Source organism: Myotis nattereri, assembly GCF_964212035.1.
Source record: "Myotis nattereri genome assembly, chromosome: 21".
Lineage (NCBI taxonomy): Eukaryota > Metazoa > Chordata > Mammalia > Chiroptera > Vespertilionidae > Myotis > Myotis nattereri.
In genome coordinates this window covers 1806252-1823373 of record NC_138097.1, presented here as the reverse complement: position 1 = coordinate 1823373, position 17122 = coordinate 1806252, and the positions used below count along the sequence as shown (strand labels likewise).

The 17122-nt window shown below is 61.2% G+C and overlaps 1 protein-coding gene across 2 annotated transcripts; it reads left to right on the top strand.

Annotated features, from left to right (window-relative positions):
- The first annotated feature begins 12358 nt into the window (after positions 1-12358).
- On the top strand, positions 12359-15531 carry MEX3B (mex-3 RNA binding family member B). Of its 2 annotated transcripts, XR_013997310.1 has the most exons (3): positions 12359-12742; positions 13609-15193; positions 15298-15531. XR_013997310.1 is itself a non-coding variant. In XM_081114875.1 (2 exons), the coding sequence occupies exons 1-2, from the start codon at positions 12490-12492 to the stop codon at positions 15099-15101; spliced, it is 1746 nt and encodes a 581-aa protein (XP_080971001.1). In that variant the 5' UTR covers positions 12359-12489; the 3' UTR covers positions 15102-15531. The 2 variants fall into 2 exon arrangements, 1 of the variants encoding a protein (XP_080971001.1); XM_081114875.1 differs by having other exon boundaries at positions 13609-15531.
- Positions 15532-17122: the final 1591 nt, after the last annotated feature.

Genomic DNA, 17122 nt, shown 5'->3' with positions numbered 1-17122 from the left:
ATGACTTCTCGAGGGTTGGCCTCACCCCCCACATCGCCTCCAGGCCTTCCCGGGGCCGCCCCTTAGGAGCGGAGGTGGGATTTCTCGGGCCGGCCTGGCGTCCGGGAAGAGAAGCCGCTTTCCCATGGCTCATCGCCCTCCTCGGTGGTGTGGCCGCCGTGGCTGCCGTGGCTCCGGGAATGCCCGTGGCCCGTCACGCAGGTCTGGGCGCTGCGGCCGGCCCTTCCTGGACTCGCAGGCCATCCGGGGCCAAGCAGCTTTGAGAAAGGCCTGAGGTTCCCGAAACGCGAGGGGAGGGGGGGCGTCTGGTCCCCGCGGGGCCCCACGTGGGTGAACATCTGGTCCGAATTAGGACGTTCGAGATGGTTTGCAAAACATGCCGCCCTGTGGGAGGACTCCGCTCGGATCCGGGGCCGGGCACAGCGTGGAAGGCATCGTGGAGACCGTGGGGAAAACCCCAACAGGCCTGTGTGTTGGGTGATAATAAGAAATTGCCGTTCGCCCGGCCGGCTTGGCTCAGTGGCTGAGCGTCGACCTATGAACCAGGAGGTCAGGGTTCGATTCCCGGTCAGGGCACAGGCCCGGGTTGCGGGTTCCATCCCCAGTGGGGGACATGCAGGAGGCAGCCAATCCGTGATTCTCTCCTCACCGATGTTTCTATCTCTCTCTCCCTCTCCCTTCCTCTCTGAAATCAATAAAATGTATTAAAAAAAAAAAAAAGAACCACATCTTGGTTTTATCTAGGAGCCGTGAGCAAGTTTTCACTCAGACGCGTGTGAAACTGGTAAACGGTCTCCCCGTATCCGCCTTCACCGTCCCCAAAATAAACAACTGAGAAGCGACCACGTGAGCGTGTGCCGCCCGAGTGCGCCCATGCGCCCGACACCTGAGCCCATGGCCCTGGAGGGGAAGCCTCGCACGGCCTGCCCCCGTCAGCCAGTCTGCGTCCTGGCCATCACTGCCCTCACCTGGGGCCCCCCACGGGCTCGTCTCCTGGAAGGAGGAGCCAGCAGCACCATCACCCACTTCCAGGGCCCTTATTGCTCGATGGCTCCGCCACCCTGAAACGCAGTCGGCCGACTCCTCAGACACGGGCTCCTGCACGCAGGCTCTCAGGAGCGTGGCCTGTCGTCTCCCTGCCCCAGGCTGACCATCAGCTGTCGAAGGCAAGCATGTCGAACTCGCGGCCCGCGGGCTGCATGTGGCCCACCATGAATATCTTTGCGGTCCAGCCAATATAACGGTACATGAGAAACATTTTAATAAAAATGTTGTAACTTGATTTTTACAGCATCCTGTCATACGTAATCCTATACAATAAAAGGCTAATATGCAAATTGTCCCCTCCGGAGTTTGACCGCGCGCTATGACGTGCGCTGACCACCAGGGGGCGTTGTGGAATGAAGGAAGGCCCTGGCCGGCAGCTGGCAGCCGGCAGCCAGGGGAAATAAGGCCCCGATAGGCCCTGATTGTCGGCCAGGACTAGGGACCCTATTCGAGCACTAATTTCGTGCACCGGGCCTCTAGTTATTAATAACGAGCTACAACGTTCGCTAATGGCTGATGACTGTCATCGTGTTGCATTTGCATCCCTCACGCGCAGGCGCACCGTCTCTCCCCACTGACACCGGCAGCGAATGTTCCAGCAGCCGGTGGCCACGTCCTCGGTCTGGGACTGACCTGCGTGGTGTGGCAACAGGAAATACCTCGCTTCCGGAGAACGAGAGAAATGGGTTTATCTGCGTGACGCTTATCCATGTGTGCAGTGACTCAGGGTCTGGTGAGTTAACGTCCAAGGAAAAGTATTAATTTTTATTAAAATGTTCTGTTACTTTATGTGAGTGATGACTCGTTTATCTCAGCCCTTTGCATTCGGCACGGCTCCATCGAGATAAACCTGCGTTTCTATGAAAACGGAAGCTTCTGTTTTTTCGCGGCCACGTCCACGCAACCTTGTTTATCTGGCCCGTGTCCGCCTGTGAGTGGGACACGCTTGCCCCGCGGTGTGGACTGAGCCATAAGCGTCTTCATGCTGCCGACTCCCCTAAAGTCTGTAAATTCTGCAGAGAAACCCCGTCCTGTTGTCGTCACGACAGAAAAATCACCGAGTCGTCATCGCCGTCTCTGTCTTCCTCAGGCTTCCCCGTTTTCGCAGGAGAAGCTGGTGTTTCTTCCTCAACAAGACGAGGAATCGAACCCAGGACCCTTCGGTCTGCAGGCCGACACTCTATCCACTGAGCAACACCGGCCAGGGCAGCCTGTCAGGATTCTTTAGCCTCTTCAAGATATAACCAGAGCTCGGCCGGTGTGGCTCAGTGGCTGAGGGTCAACCTAGGAACCAGGAGGTCAGGGTTCGATTCCCGGTCAGGGCACAGGCCCGGGTTGCGGGCTGGATCCCCAGTGTGGGGCGTGCAGGAGGCGGCTGATCCATGATTCTCATCATTGATGTTTCTCTCTCTCCCTCTTCCTTCCTCTCTGACATCAATGAATAGCTAGCTATACTAATTAAAGGGTAATATGCTAATTAGACCAGACGTCTTCCGGATGTCCTTCTGGACAAAGCCACGGTGGCAGGGGCCAAGGCAGAGGTGGTTAGGGGTGATCAGGCTGGCAGGGGAGAGCAGTTAGGGGCGATCAGACCAGCAGGCAGGTGAGCGGTTAGGAGCCAGTGGTCCCAGACTGTGAGAGGGTTGTCCCCCAAGGGGTCCCGGATTAGAGAGAGTGCAGGCTGGGCTGAGGGACACCCCCGCCCGTGCACGAATTTTGTGCACTGGGCCTCTAGTATTTAAAAAAAAGAAAAAGAAGAAGAGGATGACGAAGTTTTGGGGAGGAAATTGCCTCCGCTGCCCCTGCAGGACGGGCAGTGGATGGGGCGGGGCCGCTGTGGCCTCCGGAGGGTCATCCAGGAGCAGCGGCCGGGTCGGGGCAGACGCTCTTGCTTGGCCCCTGGGCTTGTCGGTGACTGGCAGGGAGTTCAGCCATTTCCTCCCTTTCACATCAAAACGCAGCCAGTGGCTGGGTAATTAGAAACTCCGCCTGTTGCCGCGGCCGGATCACAGGACGCCCCGGGTCAGCCAGCGCCCCCTCTTAGCGTGGCTCACTCCTGGGCCGGCTTCCCGCGGCCTCCCGTCCTGCATGTCTGTCTCTGCCTCGCTGCCACGTGCGGCGGGAATGTGCCGTCACCGCGAAGGCCTCACATGATTTCCCTTTTCTCCCTTTTTGTAATCCTCACCCGAGGATATTTTTTCCCACTGATTTTTAAATATTTTTTTTATTGATTTCAGAGAGGAAGGGAGAGGGAGAGAGAGAGAGAGAAACATCCATGATGAGAGAGAATCATGGACCGGCTGCCTCCTGCACGCCCCACACTGGGGATCGAGCCCACAAACCGGGCCTGTGCCCCGACCAGGAATCGAACCCTGACCTCCTGGTTCCGGGTCGGCGCTCAGCCAGCCGGGGCGGTTGGAGACTTCAAACAGCGCGGCTCTGGGCTGCCTCCCCGCTCTCCCCTCCCCGCCCCGCACACACCAGCAGGTCAGCGGCTCCACGACTTCTGTTTCCCAACGTCAGCCAAGAAGCAGGAGAGCAGGCGTTTTCCAGGGGCGCTCGTGAGTGAGGGGGTGCCCCTTGCCCAGGAGAGGGGGTGCCCCTTGCCCACGAGAGGGGACCGTCAGCAGCAGGTGAGGGAGCGGCCCACACCGCACCGCCTTCTCCCGGCGCCCTCGGGCGGCCTGGCCTCAGCATGGCTGTCCCGGGGCAGGAACCAGGGAGAGCTGCGGGCCTACTGGGTGCAGGTGCGCCTCTGCGCATGCCCGCCAGCTCACGGAGGTCTCTTCTCCTCGCGGCCCCCTCGGGTCTCTGTGTTTTGTTTGTTAGTGTTTTTATTTAAATACTAGAGGCCTGGTGCCCGAAAATCGTGCACGGGCATTGAGGGGGAGGGTCCTGCAGCCTGGCCTGCACCCTCTCCAATCCCGGACCCCTCAGGGGATCGGGCCTAAACCAGTAGTCGGACATCCCTCCTACAATCCAGGACCGCTGACTCCTAACCGCTCACATGCCTGCCTGCCAGCCTGATCGCCCCCTAACTGCCTCTACCTACCTACCTGATTGCTCCTAACCCCCCTGCCTGTCTGCCTGATCACCCCTAACCATCTCTGCCTACCCTAACTATCCTCTGCCTGCCAGCCTGATCACCCCTAACTGCTCCCCTGCCAGCCTGATCGCCCCTAACCGCCTCTGCTTCTGCCTCTGCCACCACGGCTTTGTCCAGACGGATGTCCAGAAGGTTGTTTGGTCTAATTAGCATATTCTGCTTTTATTAGTATAGATTTTTATTGATCTCAGAGAGGAAGAGAAAGGGAGAGAGAGAGAGAAACATCCATGATGAGAGACAATCACAGACCGGCTGCCTCCTGCACGCCCCCCACTGGGGATCAAGCCCGCAACCCGGGCCTGTGCCCCGACCGGGAATCGAACCTGACCTCCTGGTTCCTAGGTCGACGCTCAGCCACTGAGCCACACCAGCCGGGGCCTTTTCTTTGTGTTGACAACTGTCTGCCACACTCGGGGGGCGGGGGGCGGGGGCGGTGACCAGCGTTGAGCTGACCTGCTCGCCACAGCTTAGCTTCGCTGGGTTTCAATGACATTCAACACATGAAGGGGAAGAAATCCACGACCCCACGCCGCCCTATGTTTAGGACAGGCCTGTGTATGTGTGTGACCGTCTCCTATTTGAACGCTCCCGTTTGGGCGACGGTTTCTTTTAAAAGAACTATTTTCTCCCTTTTTATAGAAACAGCTGACTTTGAATTTGTGGTTGGTTTTTTTTTTTTTTCTTTTGAAAAGGAGAGAGACTGCGTTTGAACTTTAGAACTGAAAGATGTCTGATCCGGAGCAACCACATGAACAAGGTTTTAAGAAATCCTACCAGGGGCTGGGGGGCCCGGCCGGCGTGGCTCAGTGGTGAGCGTCGACCTAGGAACCAGGAGGTCGGGGTTCGATTCCCGGTCAGGGCACAGGCCCGGGTTGCGGGCTCCATCCCCAGTGTGGGGCGTGCAGGAGGTGGCCAGTCCGTGATTCTCTCTCATCATAGATGTTTCTCTCTCTCCCTCTCCCTTTTCTCTGAAATCAATAAAAATATATATATTTCTTTAAAAAAAGGAAATCCTACAAACGCCCCGCACCCCCCCAAAAAACGAAATAGAGGGGTTGTCATCTGAGTGGCTCACAGTTCATCGCGCCCTCACTGCGGCTGCGGCCCTGACCACAGACACGTGACCAGGGACTCCGATGAGGATGTGGGCTGAGTCAGGCCTTGTGCTTGCCCGGGCCCCGCTGGCACAGAGGGCAGAGCCCACGGAGACGCCCCCTTCCCTCGCTGCCTGCCCTGCCCCTGCCCCTGCCCCAGGCCAGGGCTGTGCCCAAGGCCAGGCCAGCTCCTGGGCTGACACCACAGAATCTGCCTCCTGGTGCGGGGGGGACCGGGTGGGGCGGGGGGAGCGGCTCACAGGGGGGGCACCATGGGAGGCAGCACCCCGGCAGGTGGGGGTTCAATGCTCCCGGGAGCCCCAATGGTGGGCCGGACAGGGTCTGCCTTTGGCTCTGGAGGGAGGGTGAACTTGGGATTTTTTAAAAAATATATTTTTATTGATTTCAGAGAGGAAGGGAGAGGCAGAGAGAAACGTCCATGATGAGAGAGAATCGTGGACCGGCTGCCTCCCGCACGCCCCGCACTGGGGATGGAACCCGCAACCCGGGCCTGTGCCCTGACCGGGAATCGAACCCTGACCTCCTGGGTCCTAGGTCGACGCTGAGCCACGGAGCCCCGCCGGCCGGGCTCAACCCCCCACTGTGATTTACGGTTTCGTGCCTCTGAAACTCTTGGTTTTACTCAAGTCTGGAGGCGACGTCACGCAATCAGCTCACAGGATTCCGTGGGCAGGGAGCCTGCCCCGCGCTGGCAGCTCTGAGCTAGTGAGCCATGGGGGCGGTGGGCGCAGACAGCCAGGCCCCTCCCTGGCTTTAGGAAGAAACACATCTGCCTTCCTCGCTGTCCCGGCAGGAAACCGTAAATCAAAGGCAGGGACAGATCAACACCTGCTTATCAGCCCGCGCAGGGGTCCCGGTGTGACGAGGGGCTTATCTGTGTGTGATTGGGGTCCGTCTCCTCATCAGATTGTAAACTCCCCGACTCACTGGCCTGGACGGCCCTGCGCCCCAGGTCAGGGCAGTGCCTGGCACACAAGGCGCGCGGCTCAGTACTGTGTCACCAGCCCTGGCCGGTGTGGCTCAGTGGATAGAGCGTCGGCCTGCGGACTGAAGGGTCCCGGGTTCGATTCCTGGTCAGGGCACATGCCCGGGGTTGCGGGCTCGAGGTGTGCAGGAGGCAGCCCATCCATGATTCTCTCTCATCATTGAAGTTTCCATCTCTCTCCCTCCCTCTGCCTTCCTCTCTGAAATCAATAAAAATATATTTTAAAAATATATGCTGTGTAGCCAGGGAAGGAAGAAGGGAGGGAGAGGGAGGGAAGATAGAGGGAGGAAGCTGCTGGTGAGAACTGTGGCCAGAACTCATCATGACCATCCTGTCCAGTGACACAGAGGGTCACTCGCCACATCTTCCCATTTAAAACAGAGCTAAGGATAGTGCCGATCGCCATGGCCGTTCATAGCGCCAACGGCTGCTTTATGCTTTTTAAGTTATCGTGTGTATTAGAGGCCTGCCCTGGGCCCTGTATATATATATATTCTATACTAATAAAAGGGTAATATGCTAATTAGACTGGGTCGACCGGACATCTTCCGGACGTCCAACTTCCTTCTGGATAGTTAGGGGGTGACCAGGCCAGCAGGGGACCAGTTAGGGGGCGATCAGGAAGGCAGGTGAGTGGTTAGGGGTGATCAGGCAGGCAGGCAGGTGAGTGGTTAGGGGCGATCAGGCAGGCAGGTGAGTGGTTAGGGGCAATGGGGCAGGCAGGTGAGTGGTTAGGGGCGATCAGGCAGGCAGGTGAGTGGTTAGGGGCGATGGGGCAGGCCGGCAAGTGGTTAGGGGTGATCAGGCAGGCAGGTGAGTGGTTAGGGGCGATGGGGCAGGCAGGTGAGTGGTTAGGGGCAATCAGGCAGGCAGGTGAGTGGTTAGGGGTGATCAGGCAGGCAGGTGAGCGGTTAGGAGTCAGCGGTCCCAGATTGAGAGAGGGAAGCCGGACTGCCAGTTTAGGCCCTTTCTCGCAGGGATGGGGCCTAAACTGGCAGTCGGACATCCCCCAAGGGGGCCTGGATTGCAGAGGGTGCAGGCTGGACTGAGGGACCCCTCCCTCCTCCAGTGCACGAATTTTGTGCACTGGGCCTCTAGTCTATAATAATAAAAGGGTAATATGCTAACTAGACCGGACATCCTTCCGGGCGTCATTCCAGACGTCATTCCAGACAAAGCCGGGGCTGGAGCAAAGCCCAGGTCCCAAGTGCCTGCTGGCAGCCGGAGGGAAGCCCGGGTCCCGGGTGCCAGAGAGAAGCCGGTGCCAGCAGCCGGGGGAAGGAAGACCTACTCTTGCACAAATTTTTGTGCACCGGGCCTCTAGTATATATATATTTTAATTGATTTCCTAGGTCGGTGCTCAACCGGGCTCCATGAATTATTACATCTCATTCTTGGAAAGCACACTGAAATGTCCCACCTCTGGGACATCTTCCCAGGACCCTACTCTCTGGGCACCCCCCCCCCCCCGCTGTGCTACTGGGCGGGGCCATGAGCTGGTTCAAGGGGAGGGACAGCCCCTGCCCCACCTTGCTCCGTTCTGCATCGTCAGCATGGCCCTGACTGAAAGCGGACAGACACCTTTTTCCATGAGAATGTGTGTCTTTTCCCAGCTACTGACTCAGCAAAAGTGAGCAAGATGGGAGCAAGGCCCCTGGAAATGAGGGTGAGGTGGTCTTGTTAATTGCGCTGGTTTTTGCCTTTTCTTTTTAAACATATTTTTAATAGCGGCCCGGTGCATGAGATTTGTGCACTGGGGGTGGGGGTCCCCGGTTCAGGACCCCTTGGGGGATGTCCACCTGCCGGCTTGGGCCCGATTCCCCAAGGGATGGGGCCTACGTCAGTACTCAGACATCCCTCTTGCATTCTGGGAGCTCACAGTCCAGGACCCCTCACTCCTTACTGTCTGGAGGCGGGAGAAGCTGTGCTCACCAGCTGTGAGCCCAGCTTCTGGCTGAGCGGCGCTCCCCCTGTGGGAGCTCACTGACCACCAGGGGCAGCTCCTGCATTGAGCGTCAGCCCCCTGGTGTTCAGTGCGCGTCATAACAACTGGTCAGTCCACCATTCGGTTGATGTGCATATTACGCCTTTATTATACTAGTGGCCTGGTGCACGAAATTCGTGCGGGGGGGGGGGGGTGTCCCTGTGGTATTGGGCCTAAACCGGCAGTCGAACATCCCTCTCCCAATCCGGGACCACTGGCTCCTAACAGCTCACCTGCCTGCTGGCCTTCTCGCCCCCAACTGCCCCCCCTTGCCAGCCTGATCACCCCCAACTGCCCCCCCTTGCCAGCCTGATCACCCCCAACTGCCCCCCCCACCAGCTGGATTGCCCCCAACTGCCCCCCACTGCCAGCCTATTTGCCCCCAATTGCCCCCCCCCCCCACCAGCCTGCCCGTCCCCAACTGCCCTCCCCTCCTGGCCTGATCACCCCCTAACCGCCTCTGCCTTGACCCCACCACCATGGCTTTGTCTGGAAGGACGTCTGGAAAGTCTCCCAGAAGGTCTCCGGTCTAATTAGCATATTACCCTTTTATTAGTATAGATAGGATTATTGATTTCAGAGAGGAAAGGAGAGAGAGATAGAGAGAAAGAGAGAGAGAGAGAGAGAGAGAAACATCCATGATGAGAGAGAATCATGGACCGGCTGCCTCCTGCACGCCCCCCACTGGGGATGGAGCCCGCAACCCGGGCATGTGCCCTGAGCGGGAATCGAACTGTGACCTCCGGGTTCCTAGGTGGACGCTCAGCCCCTGGGCCACGCCAGCCGGCTTTGCCGTTTCTCACTTTATGATAACTGAAGTTCTCAATGACCAGACTACACTCTGTCAGCTTCTCTTGTGCTAATAAAAATAAATAATAATAATATGGCCATATCGGGGACGTCCTTGGGGAACGGGTCCTGTGTCAGGAAAAGTCGTTAAATTCCAGGGTCTTAAAGGAGCCTGGGAAAGTCTAACCAGAGGCTCTGGGTCGGGTGTATTATCTGTTTAAAAACAGCACCAGACCCTGGATGGTGTGACTCAGTGGATAGAGCGTCGGCCTGCGGACTGAAGAGACCCGGGTTCGATTCCCAGTCAGGGCACATGCCTGGGTTGCGTGCAGGAGGCAGCCGATCTATGATTCTCTGTCATCATTGATGTTTCTGTCTCTCTCTCCCTCTCCCTTCCTCCCTGAAATCAATAATAATATATTTAAACAAAACAAAACAAAAACAAGCCCTGACCCGTGTGGCTCAGTCGACAGAGCGTCGGCCTGTGGACTGAAGGGTCCCGGGTTCCGTTCCGGTCCAGGGCACATGCCCGGGTTGCGGGCTCGATCCCCAGTGTGGGGCGTGCAGGAGGCAGCCGATCTGTGATTCTCTGTCATTGATCTTTCTCTCTTCCTCTCTGAAATTAATAAAAATATATATATTTTAAAATTCCTAGAAACCCAGAGGCCAGAAAGTAGCCTGTTGGGTTGGCAAGATGCAAATGCTGAGGCCTTGGGGGGTGGGGGGGGGGTAGGGGAGGAGGGGGGTTTTCCTGTCTGCCTCAGGCTTCCAGGCCCTGCTGAGTGGAGTGGAGGGAGGGAGGGCTCAGAGCTGAGCCTCCCGCTGTCCTTATCCAGCCGGGACCCCTTCCTGGGAGCCCCCCCACCCCGCAAGAACCCTCAAGGGCACTCCCTCCTCACTCTCAACTTAAGTCCACAAACCAGGTCAAAAAAATACAAAGATTCACCGCCTGCGTGGCTCAGTGGTTGAGCATCGACCTGGGAACCAGGGGGTCACGGGTTCGATTCCCGGTCAGGTCAGGGCACCTGCCCCGGTTGCGGGCTCCATCCCCAGTGTGGGGCGTGCAGGAGGCAGCCTGTCCATGATTCTCTCTCATCACTGATGTTTCTATCTCTCTCTCCCTTCCTCTCCGAAATCAATAAAAAAAATATATTAAAAAACACTAAGATTCTGTCCTGGAGATCTGGGTTCTGGGTGGTGGGTGGCTCTCTGGGGGGGACTGGATCCCCCATCCCGCACCCCCCCTCCCGCACCGAACATCCCCTTTGAAGAAAAACACGCCAGGCTCCCCTAGGAAACCTCTCTCGTGCTAATTAAAAATAATAATAATATGGCCACATCGGGGACCAGAGGTGACATAAACATCCCCAGGAAATAGGGGCTGGTGGCCGCAGGTCCCCAAGGAGCCCGTCAGCACCTCTCCCCCGAGACAGCGCCGGGCGCGCGGGCGCGGAGGGGGCACCTTTGTCTCCCGCAAAGGAAAGGCGTTGGCTCCTCCGTCCACGGAGGACGCGGCGCTGTCACCTGCTGTCAGTCGTCCATCTGCCCCGTGGCGCTCCTCCCTGGCCCAGGGGCGCGCACTCGGGGAACCCCCTGCCCGCCTTCCAGCCCCGTGGTCACCCCGCGGCACCACGCGGCCTCGAGGGAGCCCGTCCCACCGCGCGGCCACATGGCCTCATTGTCTCCGACTGGCAAACCGGGCACAGGGGGCGCAGCCAGCCCGGCAGCGGCGCAGGAACAAAGGAGCGGCGCGCGCGCGGGCACCTCCAGGCCGGCGCGGAGGGGGACCGGGCGGAGAGGGGACCCGGCAGCGCCCCGGCCCCGGCCCCGGCCCGCCCCTCAAAGCCTCCTTTCTTCTCCATCCCTCCAGGATCGGACCCCGGGACCGCCGGGAGGGGGCGCAGCGAGCGATCCCCGTCCCCGGGTCCCGTCGCCCCCTCTCCCCGCTGCCCCCTCCCCCCCACCCCGAGAAGCGCACAAAGAGCGGGGCCCCGCGAGCGCACGCCTCCCCTCGGGGCGGGGCGGAGGGCGGGGCTGTGCGCTCCCCCGCGCCCGCCTTAAAGGACCCGCCGCTCCTCGCGAGCACTGCGCAGGCCCGACCGCGAGGCGGGGAGGGATGGGGCGCGCACCCCGCGTCCCCCGCTGGCGCGGTGGCCCGCGTTCCCGCAAGGGGCAGGGCACGCGGGGTCCGGGCCGGCGCGCGGGGCGGGTGCGGGACCCGGGCACAGTGCCTTCCGGAGGCGGCCGGCCAGGCTCCCCCGATACAGCCCGATTCGGGGTTTCGGATGCACAGTTTCGGGACGATTGGGGCGCAGCGCCGGCCACGGGGACGGAACCGCGGGCGGGCGCGCGCGCGCGGGTGGGGATGCGGCCGGGCGGATGCCTTTGTGTCGCGTGCGCCTTCGCGCAGGTGGACAGCCCGCGCCCGTGGCCGCTTGGCCCGTGCGCACCGGGACCTCGAGTCCTGCTGCGCGCCCCCTCTTGGCCCCCCTCCCCATCGCACCGCCGTTTTCATCGCACAATAGGCCCCGCTCGCAGCCGCACCTCCGGTCCCGGGCGGGGCTGGCTTATTGCTGGGCGCTAACGGGACTTGGTAGGGACCGCGCTCCCAGCCGAGCCGGCCCGTCATCAGCGGGGGACGCGCGATCTTTTCTCGCTCGGGCGCGAGCGGGGGGACCTGGGGACAGGGACGGGCCACGGCTGGAAGGTCCAGGCCAGTGTCCCGAGCCTGCGGGTCCCGCATTAGACAACAAAGAGAGGCGTTCGCGGCGGCGGGGGCGGGGCGGCCGGGAGGAGGAGGCGGAGGAGGAGGAGGAGGGGGCCGGGCTGCGGCGCGCAGGGTTGGGGGCGCTCGCGCTCCGCCGGCCCAGCCCGCGGCTCCGCCCGCCCCCCGCCCGGCGCGCGCCAATCGCCTCCCGCAGCGAGAGTGTCAGCGGCATCGTCGTGTCCGCGCCCGCCGGTGACGTCGCGCCTCCCCTCGCTCCCCTCCGGAGCCGTCTGGCCGCGGAGGCTCAGTCCAGAGGCGGGGAGCGGAGAAGGAAAACGCGCCGAGTGAGGGCGGGCGGGCGGGAGGGAGCGGAGGAGCCGGGGAGGGGCCCCCGAAAGGACGCCGCCGGCGCTCGCCCGCTCGCTCGCTCGGCTCGCTCTGCTCCTCTCTCGCCGCTGCGTCCGGCCAGCCGGGCACCCAGGGGGGGCGCGCGCGCGGCCGCCGCTCCAGCTCTGCCCCCCGCCCCGCCCGCCCGCCCGCAGCCCTGGGGTGGGGACCCAGGCGGGGGCTCCCGCAGCCGCCACCGGACGCGCCGCGCACGGAGCGCCCCACTCCTTCCGGCGCCGAGCGGGGAGCCGCGGAGCCCGCTGCAGCCGGCCGGCCTCCCCGGCCCTGAGCGCCCCGCTTCCCCGGCCGCCTTTGTGGACGCAGCTTCGGGGCCGAGGCCGGCGGGGGCGCGGCGCGCACGGCCCGGCGATGCCCAGCTCGCTGTTTGCGGACCTGGAGCGCAACGGCAGCGGCGGCGGCGGCGGCGGCGGCGGCGGCGGGGAGACCCTGGATGACCAGCGAGCCCTGCAGCTCGCGCTGGACCAGCTGTCGCTGCTGGGGCTGGACAGTGACGAGGGCGCCTCTCTGTACGACAGCGAGCCGCGCAAGAAGAGCGTGAACATGACCGAGTGCGTGCCGGTGCCCAGCTCGGAGCACGTCGCCGAGATCGTGGGCAGGCAAGGTGGGTCCGGCCGAGGATGGGGAGCCGGCGGGTGAGACCGGGGTGTCCGGCCACCGCCCCGCGGGGAGGGCGCGGGAGGCACCGGGGCGCGCGGAGCCGCCCGGGGAGCCTCGGGGAGGGAGGGCGAGCCGCGCCGAGGGCCGGCGCCCCAGACAAAGAAAGTGCGGGCAGGCGGCCTCGCAGACCCACGCCGCGGCCACGGCGGGATGCCCCGCGCCTGCTAACACCACCGCCTCCTCCCCGGGCGCCCCCCGCCCCGCCGACCCCCGGGAAAGGCAGTTCCAATGGGCGATGCTTGGGGGAGGGGGGCCTTCGCCAGTCCATTGGGAGGGGGAGGAGGAGGGAGAGCAGGGGATGGAGGCGGATTCTGCATTTCTGCAGAACATAATGGAGCCCAGATGAGGAACAATGGGCCCCGGGACTGGCCCCCTTTCCCAGCGAACCCCCCGCGCCCCCCAGCGCTGGGGGACCCGGGCTCCGGCTGTCTCCCCACGACCCCCTCCGCCGCGTCTTCAGGGCGCACGGCGCGCCCCGCGGGGGCCCGGACGCATCTCCCTTCCCGGATGACTTTGCTGGGATTCGGGGGTTCGCTACGGGGCGACTGCAGTCGCCAGGGAAGGGCCGGGCCGCGCGAGGGCTATTCCTCGAGCGCTTCGCTGTGGGGGGAACCCGCTTCCCGGCGCGCGGGGTCCGGGCGGGAGCCGCCCCCTTTTGTGCCGCCGCTGCCGGAGGGGTCCTGCCGCCGTGCCGCCGTCCTGGACCACGGACCGTCCCGCGTCCCCCTGGCTCATCCCCGGGGGTAATGGGCGTGTCTGTCTGTCTGTCTGTCTCTCCCCGTCCCGACCCCCCTGCCCCCCCCCCCCCAGGTTGTAAAATCAAGGCGCTGCGGGCGAAGACCAACACGTACATCAAGACCCCGGTGCGCGGGGAGGAGCCCGTCTTCGTTGTGACCGGGAGGAAGGAGGACGTGGCCATGGCCCGCAGGGAGATCATCTCGGCGGCCGAGCACTTCTCCCTGATCCGCGCCTCCAGGAACAAGAACGCGGCGCTCAACGGCGGCGGCGCCGTGCCGGGCCCGCCCAGCCTGCCCGGCCAGACCACCATCCAGGTGCGGGTGCCCTACCGCGTGGTGGGGCTGGTGGTGGGGCCCAAGGGCGCCACGATCAAGCGCATCCAGCAGCAGACGCACACGTACATCGTGACGCCCAGCCGCGACAAGGAGCCCGTGTTCGAGGTGACGGGCATGCCCGAGAACGTGGACCGCGCGCGCGAGGAGATCGAAGCGCACATCGCCCTGCGCACGGGCGGCATCATCGAGCTCACGGACGACAACGACTTCCACGCCAACGGCACCGACGTGGGCTTCGACCTGCACCACGGGGCGGGCGGGGCCGGCCCGGGCAGCCTGTGGAGCAAGCCCACCCCCAGCATCACGCCCACCCCGGGCCGCAAGCCCTTCGCCAGTTACCGCAACGACAGCTCCAGCTCCCTCGGCAGCGCCTCCACGGACTCGTATTTCGGCGGCGGCGGGGGGACCGGCGGGGGCGGCAGCGCGGCCGCCACCCCGCGCCTGGCCGACTACAGCCCCCCGAGCCCCGCTCTCAGCTTCGCGCACAACGGCAGCAACAGCCACAACGGCAACGGATACGCCTACGCCGCGGGGGAGCCCCCCGCGCCTTCTCCCCCCGACGGCTGCGCGGAGCTGCCGCCCGCCTTCGACCCCGCGCCCGCGCCCCCGCCCGGGGCGCCCCTGCTCTGGGCGCAGCCGTTCGAGCGCTCGCCCGGCGGGGGTCCCGGGGCGCCCGCGGCCTCCTCCTGCTCTTCCTCCGCCTCCTCCTCCTCCTCCGCCTCGTCTTCCTCCGCGGTCTTCCCCCCTGGGGGCGGCCCCGGCCCCGGCGCGCCCGCCAACGCCAACCTGGGGCTGTTGGTGCAACGCCGGCTGCACCCGGGCGCCGGCTGCCCGCGCCTGTCCCCGCCCCTGCCCCTGGCCCCCGGGGCGGGCGAGCACCACCTGGCCCGTCGGGTGCGCAGCGACCCGGGCGGAGGGGGCCTGGCCTACGCGGCCTACGCCAACGGGCTGGGCGCGCAGCTGCCCGGCCTGCCGCCGTCCGACAGCTCGGGCTCGTCCTCGTCCTCCAGCGCGTCCTCCAGCTCCTCCACGTCGTCCTCGTCCGGGCTGCGGCGCAAGGGCAGCCGCGACTGCTCCGTGTGCTTCGAGAGCGAGGTGATCGCCGCGCTCGTGCCCTGCGGCCACAACCTGTTCTGCATGGAGTGTGCCAACCGCATCTGCGAGAAGAGCCAGCCGCAGTGCCCGGTGTGCCACGCCGCCGTCACCCAGGCCATTCGCATCTTCTCCTGAGCGCGGCGCGCGCGCGCCGGGGCGCACCCCGGGGAGGGGGCCCCCGCGTCTCCAACCTCATCCCCGGCGCCCGCCGGTCCCCGCGGTGCCCGGTGGGTGCCGGACCTTCCTCCCCGCCCCGCTCAAGGTCAGAGAGGAGCCCGGGAAGCTGGATTACCCGCACAGTTTTACATTTTTTTTTCTTTTTCCAACAAAGGGACTTGCCAGGATTTCTGCAAAGATTCCTGCGGCTCGGGACGCACCTGCGAAGCACCCGAAAATGCATGCTCTATACATAATAGGAACGGCGACCTTCTAGTGATAGTTTGTACACTGTACTTAGTAGCAAGCTTCCGGAGGAAGAAGAAGGAAAAAAACAAACAAAAACCCACCCGTTTCTCCATTTTCTTCAAGTAGGAAAACCACGGACAGTCATTCATTAGGAGGAAGATGCTGATGATAGTAGTGCTATGGGATGTGTGGCCTGTTTAGTGTGTCCCCCCTCCCTGTGGCTGGGTTCCCACCGAGGCTTGTTCCAGAACACCCGTGGGGGCCCTTCCCGGACTGTTCTAGAACCCCGTGGGTCCTTCCCGAAGGTTCTAGAACGCCGTGGGTCCTTCCCGAAGGTTCTAGAAGGGCCGGGAATTCCGGAGACACCCCCTTCCCCCCTTCCCCCCCCATACTGCAGCTTTATGAAAGTTAGAGAAAACTGTAACATATCTCTTATATATTAAAAAAAAAAAGAAAAACCAGAAAAAAAAACGTTTAAAAGTTTTAAAAGAGAAATCGCAATTACTACAGATTGAAGTATTTTATTCTTTTTTGACTTGAAAAATTATATTTCATATTGCAAAGATGTTTACAAGTATTTTAATTTAAGTTCAGTGAACTTTTTTGTAGCTGGGTTAAATCTTTTTTATTTTTTAGTACGGCCTCCTGGCGGAAGAACAAAACACTGTATTCTTTTGATAATCACGGCGCTGTGACGGGATGACAATAAAACCCGTGCACACGTGCCACGTTTCGAACAGTATTCTGTTGGGATGGAGAGTTTTTTATAGGTTCGGACGGATCTTCTCGCTCCACTTCGCCCAGCATTTTTGTATTCAGTGACAGAAAACATAGTTTATTCTATATTATTACAAGGAAAAAAAAACAAAAAACAAAACACAAGCAAAACGGAAACACACACACGTCGGAAGGGACTGCCGAAGCTTTCTAACCACATTTGTAATAAGTAGAATGCAGTGCAACGTTCCGGGGAATCTGTTACGCCACTATCTATAGTTTTAGTATTTCTATTTTAATACATTTGTTTACCACTCGTTTATGTATATGTAGGTGACGTTACTTGAGCTTAAATGTACTTTACTGAGCAAAGTTTAAAAAAAAAACACAAAGTATATTTTATTTTATGATAAAGGGCCTTTAACCTCATGGTCAAATACTAATATTATATTTGCTGAGACAAGATTTGAAATTGTATCAAGAGTTTTATTTTTCTGACATTTAAAGTTCTACATAATAAAGGTAAAACTTAAGTCATGGTGCTACTTCATTTTTTAAGTATTTCTATATAAATAAAATATGGAAGAAAATCTAGATTGTGTGGTGACTTTCTTTTTTTTTTGAGCCTTTTTGGGGGACCTTGTGTAAGGAACCGTTCTTCAGTGGCGGGTTGAGATCTCTGACGTCCAGGCGTGTGATGTCAGTGGTTTTATCGATGGGCTGGGCTTTTTAAGAAACGGAGCCAGAGTTGCGTTCGGTTGGATGGATAGGCCGTGGAAGCAGTGTTTTCTTTGTTGATGTTGTTAATTCTCACCCGAGGATATTTTCCCATTGGTTCTTAGAGCGAGCGGAAGAGAGAGAGAGAGAGAGAGAGAGACCCATCGATGGGCTGCCGCCTGCACGCACCCCCACCAGGGTCCAGCCGGGGAGGAGCCTGCCACCGAGGTCCGTGCCCTTGACCAGAATCGAACCCGGGACCCTTGGGTCCGCAGGCCGACGCTCTACCCACTGAGCCAAGCAGTTAGGGTGGCAAC

What these genes read in the sequence shown, in the direction of transcription:
- MEX3B (XM_081114875.1), top strand. Translation starts at nt 12,490, where the DNA reads ATGCCCAGCTCGCTGTTTGCGGACCTGGAGCGCAACGGCAGCGGCGGC. An exon ending in CGAGATCGTGGGCAGGCAAG is followed by an intron (nt 12,743 to 13,608) that starts GTGGGTCCGGCC and finishes CCCCCCCCCCAG; the next exon opens with GTTGTAAAATCAAGGCGCTG.